Source organism: Sinocyclocheilus rhinocerous, unplaced genomic scaffold (genome assembly GCF_001515625.1).
Source record: "Sinocyclocheilus rhinocerous isolate Xijiao unplaced genomic scaffold, SAMN03320098_v1.1 scaffold1668, whole genome shotgun sequence".
Lineage (NCBI taxonomy): Eukaryota > Metazoa > Chordata > Actinopteri > Cypriniformes > Cyprinidae > Sinocyclocheilus > Sinocyclocheilus rhinocerous.
This window is the reverse complement of record NW_015630986.1, coordinates 369,967-383,764: the sequence shown is the minus strand read 5'-3', so window position 1 is coordinate 383,764 and position 13,798 is coordinate 369,967. Positions and strand designations below refer to the sequence as shown.

At 33.5% G+C, this 13,798-nt stretch overlaps 1 protein-coding gene across 3 annotated transcripts; it reads left to right on the top strand.

Moving 5' to 3' along the window:
• Window positions 1-7,117: 7,117 nt before the first annotated feature.
• Window positions 7,118-13,555, top strand: LOC107740905 (high mobility group protein 20A-like). 3 transcript variants are annotated; one of them, XM_016553450.1, is made up of 9 exons: window positions 7,118-7,408; window positions 8,092-8,167; window positions 8,256-8,465; window positions 9,089-9,221; window positions 9,493-9,530; window positions 11,334-11,406; window positions 11,483-11,698; window positions 13,216-13,348; window positions 13,431-13,555. In XM_016553450.1, exons 2-9 carry the CDS (start codon window positions 8,102-8,104, stop codon window positions 13,432-13,434), a joined length of 873 nt encoding a protein of 290 aa, XP_016408936.1. In that variant the 5' UTR covers window positions 7,118-7,408; window positions 8,092-8,101; the 3' UTR covers window positions 13,435-13,555. The 3 variants fall into 3 exon arrangements, with proteins under 3 accessions (XP_016408936.1, XP_016408934.1, XP_016408935.1); XM_016553448.1 differs by having other exon boundaries at window positions 11,331-11,406; XM_016553449.1 differs by having other exon boundaries at window positions 11,331-11,406; window positions 13,216-13,555.
• Window positions 13,556-13,798: the final 243 nt, after the last annotated feature.

Sequence of the window (13,798 nt, the reverse complement as noted above, 5' to 3'; positions counted from 1 at the left end):
ACGTGACGCTGCGCTTCTCGTCCGGTGTGCGACCACCTGAAACGCTCACCTCCGTGCTCAAACGTCTTTGTTTGGGCTTCCGAAAGCGGATGATTTCAGGAACAAGTGGTTGCAATTTATTTTTTAATTCTGTTCCTGAGCATTATAACCCCAATTTGCTATTGTGTGCTGCGCATTTTACTGAGGACAGCTTCCACAACATGATACAGTACAGTGCCGGATTCGCCAAAAAGCATTTGTTGAAAGACGGAGCAAGGGGCGTGGCAGTACTGAAACACCGTCTAAGCTGTTCGCCAATCACAACGCACTGGGACAGCTAACCAATCACAACACATTTTGTTTTTCGGAAGGCGGACCTTCATCAAAGCCGGAACTAATCGAGCCATTTGTGCCAGGCTGGGGAGAAAGGTATTTTAATAATGTAAATTATGTGAAAAATAATGCATTTTTCAAACCACCAAGCATGAGAGCATGTTCTAGTACACCCCCAAAACAAAATCAAGACTTTGTAAAAGAGCATAATAGGACCCCTTTAAGTTTAGTTCTGACTTTTCGTCTAAGAATTGAGAATTTACATCTTGCAATTGCGAGTAAACATCTCGCAATTCTGAGTTCATATATTATATTATAATGTCAAAAATAATAGTAAATCATAAGTGTGAGATATGAACTCGGAATTGAAAGGGAAAAAGTCAAAATTGTGAAATAAGTCGCAGTGACCTTTTTTTATTTTTTTATTTTTTTATTCCATGGCAGAAACAGATTGGAGTCTTCTGTAAGTGTTCATCGTTTTAAACATATATTTATCAAAATTAACATTACTACTAAATTTTACACTTTAAAGGTGCTGTATGTAAGTTTTTGACTCTACTAAAGCATAAAAAATAAAAAGTGTTGCTTCTTTTTGTCTTACAACCAAAATAAAGGCTGTACTGAAACCTCGTTCTCCCAAAAGAGACATGCTTTTAAAAGAGTGTTTTCAAAGAATCTGTAAATGCTTCAGTTTGAATGACTATTTGGCAAGACTGCATCACTTCGGATCCCAGTACACACAATCATATGATGCACAAAACCGTCTGCGTTCATCATGCACTCGCTCTTCTAGCAGATGTATTCTGCCTGGTCTTCTGCGTTCTTCATAAACCCCAACGACATTAATCTGTTTCAGCATTACCGGAGACATTTTAATGTGTTTCCCTTGTTTCAGAGAGTGTTTAAATATTAAGATGTAATTAGTACGCACCTTGTCTTCTTTGTCCTGGGTTAATTTCAGTAATGTGTCATGGTAAATAAACTCCCTCTTTTGCATCATCACACTCACTTTGCTGTAAAACGTGTACAGACATGCAATTAAAATCGTATATGATGTTTTTTACATTAGAGTGTTAAGAGGATCAGTCAGCAGATTGCAGGAGCGTCTAATCTGCTGACTGTACATAAACTCTCATGTTCATATGAAGAGCATCAGAGACATCTGGACAGACATCTGTGTCCTTTCATCAACACTGACCTCTGACACTTTCAACTCCTCCTGTGATGTTCTCTGAAATATCAGCTTCATTAACTTGATATTGATGAATAAACCATGAGACCTGGTGCTTCAGGTGGATTTATTGTACTCAAATAAGTGGCCACATTGTTAAATGTTGGATTGTACCAGAAAAAAAACAAGCAGCTTTTCACTTCACAAGACATTAATTGATGGACTGGAGTGGTGTGGATTACTTGTGGATTATTGTGATGTTTTTATCAGCTGTTTGGACTCTCATTCTGACGGCACCCATTCACTGCAGAGGATCCATTGGTGAGCAAGTGATGTAATGCTACATTTCTACACATCTGATGAAGAAACAAACTCAATCTACATCTTGGATGGCCTGAGGGTGAGTACATTCACCGCAAATTTTCATTTTGGGGTGAACTGTTCCTTTAAGATTAGTTAAGAAAATAAATGAATGCCAAAGTAGTGTTGAATAAATACCACACCCCCATATTTGTGTGTGTTGTATTATTTACAAAAAACATTGTGAACATTTTGGATTGAACAAGAATATTTTCTATAGTAGGGTATATGAGGGTCAGGATATGAAAAATTTACTTATTTATTTGTTTACCCTCATGTTCTGTTAAGATTATCTACGAATATTAATTTAATGCTAAAGTATTGTTGAAAAAAATGCCTCAATCTGACAAAAAAATTTTGCGCGTGTTTTGTATTTTTTACAAACATATGTACTGTATATTCAGTCAAACCAAAAATTATTCAGACACTTTGACCTGACCATGTTTTGCTTAAGTGTTATCTGAAATTATCTGAATTTGTTCTGACACAGTTTAACTCTTGAGTTCTTGTCCTATTTTATTACCATTTTCTAAACTATACCAAATAAACGGTGATAATGTGTGAAATGTTGAAGGTGTCTGAATAAATTTTGGTTTGACTGTGTGTGTGTGTGTGTGTGTGTTCAAATAAGTAGGCTACATATACACTCTCAGAAAAAAAGGTACAAAAGCTGTCACTGGGGCGGTACCTTTTCAAAAGGCACACTTTTGTACCTAAAGAGTCCATATTGGTACCTTAAAGGTACATATAAGTACCTAAAGTGTACATATTAGTACCTAAAATGTACAAAAGTGTACTTTTTGAAAAGCTACCACCCCAGTGACAGCTTTTGTACCTATTTTTCTGAGAGTGATTTTGAAATGTTGCCCTGAACTAGTATAATATTTTCTACAGTAGGGTAATAAACAAAATATATGGTCAGGATATGAAAAATGACCTTCTTTATTTGTTAAACCTTATAAGATTAGCTAGGAAAATTAATTTAATGCCAAAATTTGGTTGAAATACTTTAGTCTGATTAAAATTTATTATTTACACACCAGATTTGTGTTTGTTTTGTATTTTTTTACAAGAAAAACTGATTTGTTCAAAATCTGTTCGTTTTTCTACAGACCACAATCTTACTGGGATACTTGTTTCAATAGTTTTCCTGTCTTTTTCTATTTCCTGAGCTCAAGGTTAATGTATTTACTGCACTTCTTTTATCAGGTGAAATACTGAACAGACATTAAACAGAGGCAGACAGAGGCTTTTGGCTCAGCGTGAGCTAACAGACTCAAACTGCTGTCAAAGAGCTGTCAAGAACACGGGTAAAGAGAGATACACACATCACACAGACACATGCAGAGAGAGGTTCTGCCCCAGATCTGCTTACCCAAACCTCCTCTGACTAACAGACAGGCACACGCGCAATACCTGCACAACTAGATTTTTTAACTTAAGAGTCTTAAGGAATAGTTCACCCAAATAAAGTCATAATGGTTCGGAATGACATGAACTATGTATCATTTTTGGGTGAATCTGTTTTTCTGGAGTTTAGCAACATGAAAGGCTGGAGAGTTGATTATCAGCGATTTTTACAATCCATCAGGTGTCTGATGCAGGGGGACTCCAGGGACACTCACAATATCTGGCATTGATCCGCTATAAGTCGCTAAATGGCAAAATAACAATAATCAAATCATATCAAATTTATATTGTGAGAAACTTCTGTGACACTTTAACAAGTTCTCATCGGCAGAGTTCAGATTAATAATATTGCAAGCTGATAACTCGTGAAATTGCTGTAACTGATCAATAAACTGATTTATTTTTCATATAGTGAAAAAAAAAATCATGTGATTATTTAAGCAGCTCACTACTGTCCCCTACAGATCATTATGGTTCTGCACTGGGGGGTCATGACCCAAAAAAATAACAATTAATTGTGCCAGTTAGGACTACATAAACATTTGTATTTTTCATTATTATTATTGTTTTATATATATATATATATATATTTGTATTATTCTTAGTTAATTTCCATTTTATTTGATTATTATTATTATTGTCTGATTTTTAATTTTTTTTTATTTTATATTAATGTAATGAAATGTCATTGAATATTTATTGTTATTATTATTATTATATAACATATTTTAATTATCATTTTAATGTCATTTATTGAATAATACGTTTATTATTATTATTATTATTATTATGTATTCTTAAATTCTTAAATATTTAGTTTTATTTAATAATTTTTTATTATTTTAAGTGTTTGTGTATTATTTTATTATTAATTTAATGATAAATTGTAATTATTATTTATCTTTAAATTATTTTTGTTACATTATTATTTGTATGATTTTTCATTTGTATATTAATGTATATTATTGTTATTATAATTTAATATTTTAACTATTAATTTTCATTTCAGTTAATGTTACATTTATTATTATTTATTATTACATTTATTATTACATATTCTAATTATTCTAAGTAATTTTCATTTAATTTCATTTAAATATTAAAGTATTGTTATTATTGTTGTTGTTATAATTTAATAATTTAAGTATTTGTTTTATTGTTAATTTATTTTATTTTCATTTTATTTAATTTTATTTACAAATTATTATGAACAGTTCTGGTGCTCTGTTGAGTCACCACTTGACTGTTGTATGTAAAATCTTCATCCTGATGCCAAACCATTCCAGAATCTCGGCTGTAAACGCAGCTACAAATTCTTAAATATTTAGTTTTATTTAATAATTTTTTATTATTTTAAGTGTTTGTGTATTATTTTATTATTAATTTAATGATAAATTGTAATTATTATTTATCTTTAAATTATTTTTGTTACATTATTATTTGTATGATTTTTCATTTGTATATTAATGTATATTATTGTTATTATAATTTAATATTTTAACTATTAATTTTCATTTCAGTTAATGTTACATTTATTATTATTTATTATTACATTTATTATTACATATTCTAATTATTCTAAGTAATTTTCATTTAATTTCATTTAAATATTAAAGTATTGTTATTATTGTTGTTGTTATAATTTAATAATTTAAGTATTTGTTTTATTGTTAATTTATTTTATTTTCATTTTATTTAATTTTATTTACAAATTATTATGAACAGTTCTGGTGCTCTGTTGAGTCACCACTTGACTGTTGTATGTAAAATCTTCATCCTGATGCCAAACCATTCCAGAATCTCGGCTGTAAACGCAGCTACCTTATTCTTCCAAAACAATAATAAATAATAAAAACATGCCCCCATCCAGGCAAAGGGTCACCTCATTAACTTCATGAAATGATGTTCACATTTCCCAAGCCCTGGGGCCTGAGCAGCAGCAGCAGGAAGACTATCTGTCACTGTGATATCATTTATATGGACATGAAACTGATCCCTCAGACCACATGGATTAATCACAGCCTTCAGCACATTTTCAGATGTCTGTAATTCTTTCAGACATAATGGAAAGTGTTTATGGAAACGCGAATTGTCTTTACCCTCAGCACATACACAGTCAACTGTAATTCACACCTTCCTTCAATACTTTAGGTTACTTTAGACCTGCTGTGAAGAGAGAGCCAGAGTGTGAACGTGATCTGACAGTGTTCAAATAACAGCTTTGGTGAACATGTCCATTAAATAAAAAGTGGGAAAAAAGAAGGGCTGCCTCTAGCAAATAGATATATTTATATCCAATATATCTATATTTATAAATAGAAAATTGAATGAATAAATAACCAAATACGTGCATGCATACATACATGAAAAAAAAAAATATATATATATATATACTTAAAGCTGCAGTCCGTAACTTGTTTTGGTTAAAAATTATCCGAAATCAATATTTGAGCAAGTACATAACCAGCCAGTGTTCAAAACTATCGCTTTACTTTAGCCAGATTCACAACGACAGCCGCAATTCCAGGTTTTCAAACAGAGATGGCGACAAAGAGGCAAAATTTACAGACTGCAGCTTTAATCCAATATAAACCAAAAACGTATGATTACAGAACAGTAACAAATTGGATATAATAATCGATGAACATATGCAGCATATGGCCAGTAGATGGCAGTGTGACAAAGAAATTAAATCGGTAGAGCAGCAACAACAAGTGTGCGGGGCGTAATGGCGAGGGGAAAAGATCAGCAAAAAGATGAGAGTTAATCCATTTTTTGCATTACTAAATTACTTTTGACAAGACTAAAATATGACGAGATATAGAAAACAATAAAAAAATATATTTTATTAACGTAAATTACCGAAGAGAAAGTGTTTTGGGAAAAAAAATTGGCAGCGAGCACTGACTGTATAGACAATATGTATAGACAATATGTGAACAAATAATATATATTCAATACACAAAAGATTGAGTTTTTTTATTATCATGTTGTTGTGTATTAGTACTCATTTCAATTTTTATAATGGAATTTTCCCTCAAGAAAATGTAGTTAGGTCGGTTGCACTTGCAGCTGGTGGCCAGCGGGGGGCAGCAACACTCCATTAATCTATCCAAACCATAGACTGATCCAAACCCGTTTAAACTCCAGCAGCGCTCCATCGTTTCAGAGAGCACGCCCGCAATAAAGCTCTTTCACTGAGCCGGAGAGGATGATGATGAGGGTTAGGATGAAGCTCGTGATGATAAGGCGGGATCGGGGATCTGCCAGGGCTGAGAGCGCATGAGGGAGCTTCCTGTCGCCGCGTGATGACGTCAGCCGGCTCCGCAATTCCAGGTTTTCAAACAGAGATGGCGACAAAGAGGCAAAACTTACAGACTGCAGCTTTAATCCAATATAAACCAAAAACGTATGATTACAGAACAGTAACAAATTGGATATAATAATCGATGAACATATGCAGCATATGGCCAGTAGATGGCAGTGTGACAAAGAAATTAAATCGGTAGAGCAGCAACAACAAGTGTGCGGGGCGTAATGGCGAGGGGAAAAGATATATTTTATTAACGTAAATTACTGAAGAGAAAGTGTTTTGGGAAAAAAAATTGGCAGCGAGCACTGACTGTATAGGCAATATGTATAGACAATATGTGAACAAATAATATATATTCAATACACAAAAGATTGAGTTTTTTTATTATCATGTTGTTGTGTATTAGTACTCATTTCAATTTTTATAATGGAATTTTCCCTCAAGAAAATGTAGTTAGGTCGGTTGCACTTGCAGCTGGTGGCCAGCGGGGGGCAGCAACACTCCATTAATCTATCCAAACCATAGACTGATCCAAACCCGTTTAAACTCCAGCAGCGCTCCATCGTTTCAGAGAGCACGCCCGCAATAAAGCTCTTTCACTGAGCCGGAGAGGATGATGATGAGGGTTAGGATGAAGCTCGTGATGATAAGGCGGGATCGGGGATCTGCCAGGGCTGAGAGCGCATGAGGGAGCTTCCTGTCGCCGCGTGATGACGTCAGCCGGCTCCCTGTATTGTTTTGACTCGGGATATTTTTCCTGTCTAAAATTCCTGAAAAAACGCGAGAAAAACACGTTAAAGACGCGATTTTACACCTGATTACAGCCTCAGATCAAACTACAGGTGAGATGATTGATGTCTATCAGGTTTTGAATGATTGTAATGCATCTGTTTGATAATGAGTCTTTACAATCTTCTTTACCAATCTTATAGAAAGTACAATTATTGTATGGTAATACTACGGTACCAAATTATTATTATATGAATTTACAATAGTACTTCAAATAATTAGTACCGTTAACATAGCAATAACTAGTAATAAGAAGACCATGGTACATGTCCAAAAAAATATGGTATTAATGGTACTGTATTCATAAAACCATGGTAATACCAATAATTTTAGTAAAGTACATTACACTCCAAAACACAGATAGAATAAATATATATATATATATATATATATAAATATATATTTTGTTGCTTTATATATTTATGTAGAGGTTTTATTTATATTAATACATTTTATTTTTATTAATGTATTATGAAAATATATATTTAATATGTGTATATTTAAGCATTATGTAAGTATAAGATCAAAAATATATATATAGTATTATATAATATATATTAATATTCTTATAGTTAATAAACATAATCGAAATGTAATCAAATATGATAATCAATCAAATACAATCAAATGTTGTACATGTAAATTTACTGTTTTATTACGGTAGCTCTGATTTATTTTTACATGCTGAATCCAGTCGTCTTCTCTTTTTACATCACTGCTATATGTGAAACTAAAGGTCAGAGGTCATGGAGGAGCAGAGTGGGTCACCGGGGGCCAACACAGACAACAGCAGCCAGCGCAATGGAGAGGAGGTGAGCAGATCATGTGATCTTTGAGCCCGCGCTGTCTTTGCACAGGTCGAGCGGCGTTAATGAGTTAAGTGAATGGTGTTTTTGGTAGAAACATCGCAGGAGCAGCTGGACCAAAGGCAGGAGGAGGAAGAAGCCACTGAAGGACAGTAACGCCCCCAAAGCCCCCTTAACAGGATATGTGCGCTTCATGAATGAGCACCGCGAGCAGCTGAGGGCGGAAAGACCAGACATGCCTTTCCCAGAGATCACCAGGATGCTCGGGAATGAGTGGAGCAAACTGCCTCCGGAAGAGAAACAGGTCAGGATACACATGTGAAATACTTACACTACCGTTCAAAAGTTTGGAATAATTCATGTTTTTTTTATGTGTTTGAGAAATACTATTACAATTTAAACTAACTGTTTTCTATAGTAATATGTTTTAACATGTAACGTATTCCTGTGACGCAAAGCTGAATTTCCAGCATCATTACTCCAGTCTTCAGTGTCGCATGATCCTTCAGAAATCATTCTAATATGCTGATTTGCTGCTCAATAAATATTATGTTGAAAACAGGTGTGCTGCTTAATGTTTTTGTGGCAACCATGATTTTTTTATTTTTTTATTTTTTCCAGAAAATAACAGAATCATGTGACTGAAGACTGGAGTAATGATGCTGAAAATTCAGCTTTGTGTCACGGGAATAAATTACATTTTAAAATATATTCAAATAGAAAGCAGTTCTTTTAAATTGTAATAATTTTTCACAATATTACTGATTTTTACTGTATTTTTGCTTTGGTGAGCGTAAGAGAATTCTTTCAAAAACATTAAAATATCTTAATAATTCCAAACTTTTGATCACCAGTGTATAAGGTTTAAATATAAAGTTTAAAACCTCTGCAGAGACTAACACCGCTCTCCGTCTCATTCTGTCTCAGCGCTATCTGGATGAAGCGGACAAAGATAAGGAGCGCTACATGAGAGAACTGGAGCAGTATCAGAAGACTGAAGCCTATAAACACTTCAGCAGGAAGGTGCAAGAGAAACAAAAAGGAAAGAGACACAGAGGAGGTGCGAACAAGGACAATCTAAGGCACAGTTCAAAATAACTGATGGCAGGTAAATTTAGACAAAGCTGCAGAAAAGAGTGACAGTCACAGGCAATCAGAGCACATGTGATGTTTACTATAAAGCAGTGCGGAGCAGGATTTTGGACCAATGAGGTTTCACAGAGGGTGGTGCTACACAGTAACTCAAAAATAGAAATGAAGAGACTGACAAAATGTGGAGCATCACAAATCGCTTGTCTAATCTAAAATTCCTCTTTCGCACTCTTTATCAGATGCTGGAAGGCAGGCGCCTGGTGAATCACTTCATGAGGTAAAATATTGACACCGAGGCCCACACAGAATCTGCACCTTTTTTTTTTCAGGCCATAGAAAATCTGGAATTAACAGACAGTTTTGTTTTTCAAGTCTGGAAATGTTATGGAAAAAAATTATAAAATCCTAAACTCTTTAGTCAGCATCTGTTTTTATACTTTATATGTTTTTATATTATTCTAAAATATTTAATTTGCCATTTTTGTACAATGATTTTTATGATGTTATCTAATAATCACAAAAGACTGGAAAAGTAATGGAAAATAAAATGTTAAACAGTCATAGAAAAGTCATGACTAACTATATTCAATATCTTGTCGATTTTTGTAGTTTTATTTATTTGAATAAATATAATACTACATAATAAAATATAATAACATAATAAAATAAGGCTAAAATATTTAATTAGCTACAATTTTTTATAAAGAGATTTTAATGAAAAAAATCAAGTAATCATAAACTACTGGAAAATTATTACAAAATCCACAGAAATGAATACAATCTGAATAAAGTCATAGAAAATTGTAATATAATTTTTTTCTGAAATATTTAATTAGCTATCTTTTTTTAATTTTTTTTTTTTTTTTTAATCCAGTAATTTCAAACTACTAGAAAAATGAATGGAAATTAAGTCATGGAAAACTGAAATATTTAATTAGCTACAATTTTATACAACTTGTTTATGAAATTATCTGTTAACCACAAACTACTGGAAAAGTCATGTAAATTAATAACTAAATTAATTAAAGGTGCTGTATGTAAGTTTTTGACTCTACTAAAGCATAAAAATACCATAATATGTTTGCAGATATTTAAGAAACATGCTAAGTTAACATACTTGTTTATCTGAAAAACAATGCTACAGTCAGTTATTCTCCTCCAGGCCGAATATCGGTCTCTGTTTTGGTTTGTGAAACCCGCCGGAAAATAATGTGTTTTTTTAACTTTAAACCGCATAAACACATTTCATTACACCAAATACACAAAATAATGTTCTTTTTAGCAGCATCATATGACCCCTTTAATAAAATCTTACACAGTCATGGAAAACTCTTGACTTTTATTTTATTAATTTCCCTAGATTTTTTAATTTAATTTATATTTTAATGTAAATTTTTGTATTTCTTTTTTTGTCTTTTGAAAATTTTATAAAATATTTAATAGGCTACACTCATAAAATGATCCAGTAATCACAAACAACTAGAAAATAGAAATGTGTTGGTGAAAAGATGTGGAAAACCTTATTTAAATATGATCAAATTTGTGTTAAATGGTGTTGAGGTTACTGCACTGTTATTGATAGCTGGAATATGATCAATTTAGCCAAAATATTTGTGACCCTGGACCACAAAAGCAGTCTTAAGTCGATTTCCTACTGTAAATATATTCAAACTTAATTTTTGATTAGTAATATGCATTGCTAAGAACTTAATTTGGACAACTTTAAAGGCGATTTTCTCAATATTTTGATTTTTTTTTGCGCTCTCAGATTCCAGATTTTCAAATAGTTGTATCTCGGCCAAATATTGTCCTGTCCTAACAAACCACACATCAATGGAAAGCTTATTTATTCATAGTTCAGATGATGTATGAATCTCAATTTCGAAAATTTTGACCCTTATGACTGGTTTTGTGGTCCAGGGTCACATTTAGTAAACAAACTTGTAAGCAGCAGAGGACGTGTAGAACATTTTGACGGCCATTGTATTTCTGTGGGTGCAGAGCAGGTCTATCTATGACAATCTATGGCAGTTTGAGCAATGATTTCAGACTGAACAACTTTCTGACTGTCTCTCAGAAGGATCTCGAGATAAAGGATCGCTCTGTGTTTGATATTCCCATCTTCACTGAAGAGTTTCTGAATCACAGTAAAGGTGAGAGCAGAGTGCTGTTGAATGTGAGTCTGTCTGTAATGGTGTGATACACGTTCATTGATTGTGTGTGTTGTAGCACGTGAGGCTGAACTGCGGCAGCTGAGAAAGACGAATATGGAGTATGAAGAGCGTAACGCGGCGCTGCAGAAGCATGTGGAGAGCATGCGTTCCGCCGTCGAGCGCATGGAAGGAGACGTGCAGCAGGAAGGCACGCGAAACAGCCTCCTGCAGCAGCATCTGGACACCCTGCGCTCGGCCCTCACACACAGCTTCTCTGCCGTCCCCCTGCCCGGTGAGACACTCACACACACACTCCCAGAGTTTACTGCAAAAACCTCTAGCCAGCTGGGTTCATTTAAACGGTCTGATTCACTTTAGAGATCTGGTTTATTTTGTTTGAATTGGTTCAGTGATTCACTTCATTTGAGTCATGACTTAATTGTGTATGAGAAATACTAGATACCTGGATAAAACCTAGATAAATATTACATATATCATTTATTGTGATATAATAGTAAGTATTGCGTGTGTGTTTAGTTGTATTTAATGTATATTAATTATATATTTAATCTATTTAGTTTGAATCACTTCAGTGATTCACTTCATTTGAGTCATGACTTAATTGTTCCTACATTCTGTAAACTTAAAGAAAAATTTAAATAAATGCTACCTTTGCAATATTTTGATAAATAATACATGTCAAGATCCTGATTATGCTTGTTCCCATTAATAAATTAATTCATATTGAATAATTAATTCAATATTGAATAATTAATATTGCTGCTTAAGAAATATCATTACATTTCATAAAATGTCTTATCAGTGTTGAAAACAGCTGTGCTTCATATTTTTGTGGAAACCATGATACAATTTTATTCTGGATTCTACGATCAATGGAAAGTTCAAAAGAACAGCATTTATTTGAAATGGAAATCTTTTGTAATATTCTAAATGCCTTTACTGTCACGTTTGAGCAATTTAGAGCCTCCTTGCTGAAAAAAATCTTCAATATTAAAAATAAATATTATAAATAAAATACATTTTCAACAAAATCTTTTCAATTAAAAAGTTTGCTTTGTTTATGGTTCTATCATATAACTTGCTTTGTTTTATTTCCAAACAAGCTGCTTCATTATATTTGTGACCCTGGACCTTAAGTGTCCAGTCTTAAGTGTCAATTTTTTTAAAATTGAGATTTATACATCATCTGAAAGCTGAATAAATAAGCTTTCCATTGATGTATGGTTTGTTATTTGGCCGAGATACAACTATTTGAAAATCTGGAATCTGAGGGTGCAGAATATTGAGAAAATCGCCTTTAAAGTTGTCCAAATGAAGTTCTTAGCAATGCATATTACTAATCAAACATGAAGTTTTAATATATTTACAGTAGGAAATTTACAAAATATATTCATGGAACATGATCTTTACTTAATACCCTAATGATTTTTGGCATAAAAGAAAAATAGATCGTTTTGACCCATACAGTGTTTTTTTGGCTGTTGCTACAAATATACCTCGGCGACTTAAGACTAGTTTTGTGGTCCAGGGTCACATTTGTGTGATTTATACAAGCTTTGTGATCCTAAATTCTAAAAACAACTGACTAGAAGGATGTTTCATCTGTGAATCAGATGCAATGGTAAAATCATTAGAAATAGAAATTCAAATAGAAAGTGCTATACAATGACAATAAAAGCTTTCTGTTTCTGTTTCTAAGAAGGATGTTTGATCTGTGAATCTGATGTTACTAGTATGTGAAAGATATGTGGTGTACTTTCCCTGACTGTCCTTCCCATGTGCCTGCAGGCAGCGGCGAGACGCCCACACTCGATTCCATCGACTCCTACATGAAGAAGCTTCACGGCATCATTCTGTCCAACCCACAAGAGCACCAGCACCTGCTCAGCACCGTCAGGGATGTGGTCAACCACCTCGACAGGTAGCTACACACCACACTATTCCTGCTTTCTCTGTGAATATTAACCAGAGTGTGATAATGCACTGCTCTGATTCACCCACAGGTAATTGAGAGGCCCCACCCCTCGTGCAGTAGCCCCTCCTATCCTGCTATGACCACATTTTGTGTCAAGCAATTATTCAATTGTTTCCTATTATTTATTTTTTTACAATGCTGTTTTTATCTGCTTATTTTAATTTTTTTATTTAGCAGTTCACATTTGCCATGCATTCAAAAAAAAAAAGCAACAACATTATTTTAGCAATGGTGGGGTTTCATCTGCATGGGTACATGATTTTAAGCTCAATTTTATACTTGTAATTTCTTTCATGTTAGGTAAGAAAGTGAAATGTTGTATTTGTGTGATGAGAGGCAGGTTCATCTGTAGCTTGTGTCTTTGTGCCGGAGTTCTGAATTCCCTGTATGTTCTTG

Excerpts from the sequence above, each read along its gene's own strand:
- LOC107740905 (XM_016553448.1), top strand. The coding sequence starts at position 8,102 with ATGGAGGAGCAGAGTGGGTCACCGGGGGCCAACACAGACAACAGCAGC. Across the intron at positions 8,168-8,255 it reads GCCAGCGCAATGGAGAGGAG|AAACATCGCAGGAGCAGCTG; the intron begins GTGAGCAGATCA and ends TGTTTTTGGTAG. Across the intron at positions 9,531-11,330 it reads CTGGTGAATCACTTCATGAG|AAGGATCTCGAGATAAAGGA; the intron begins GTAAAATATTGA and ends ACTGTCTCTCAG.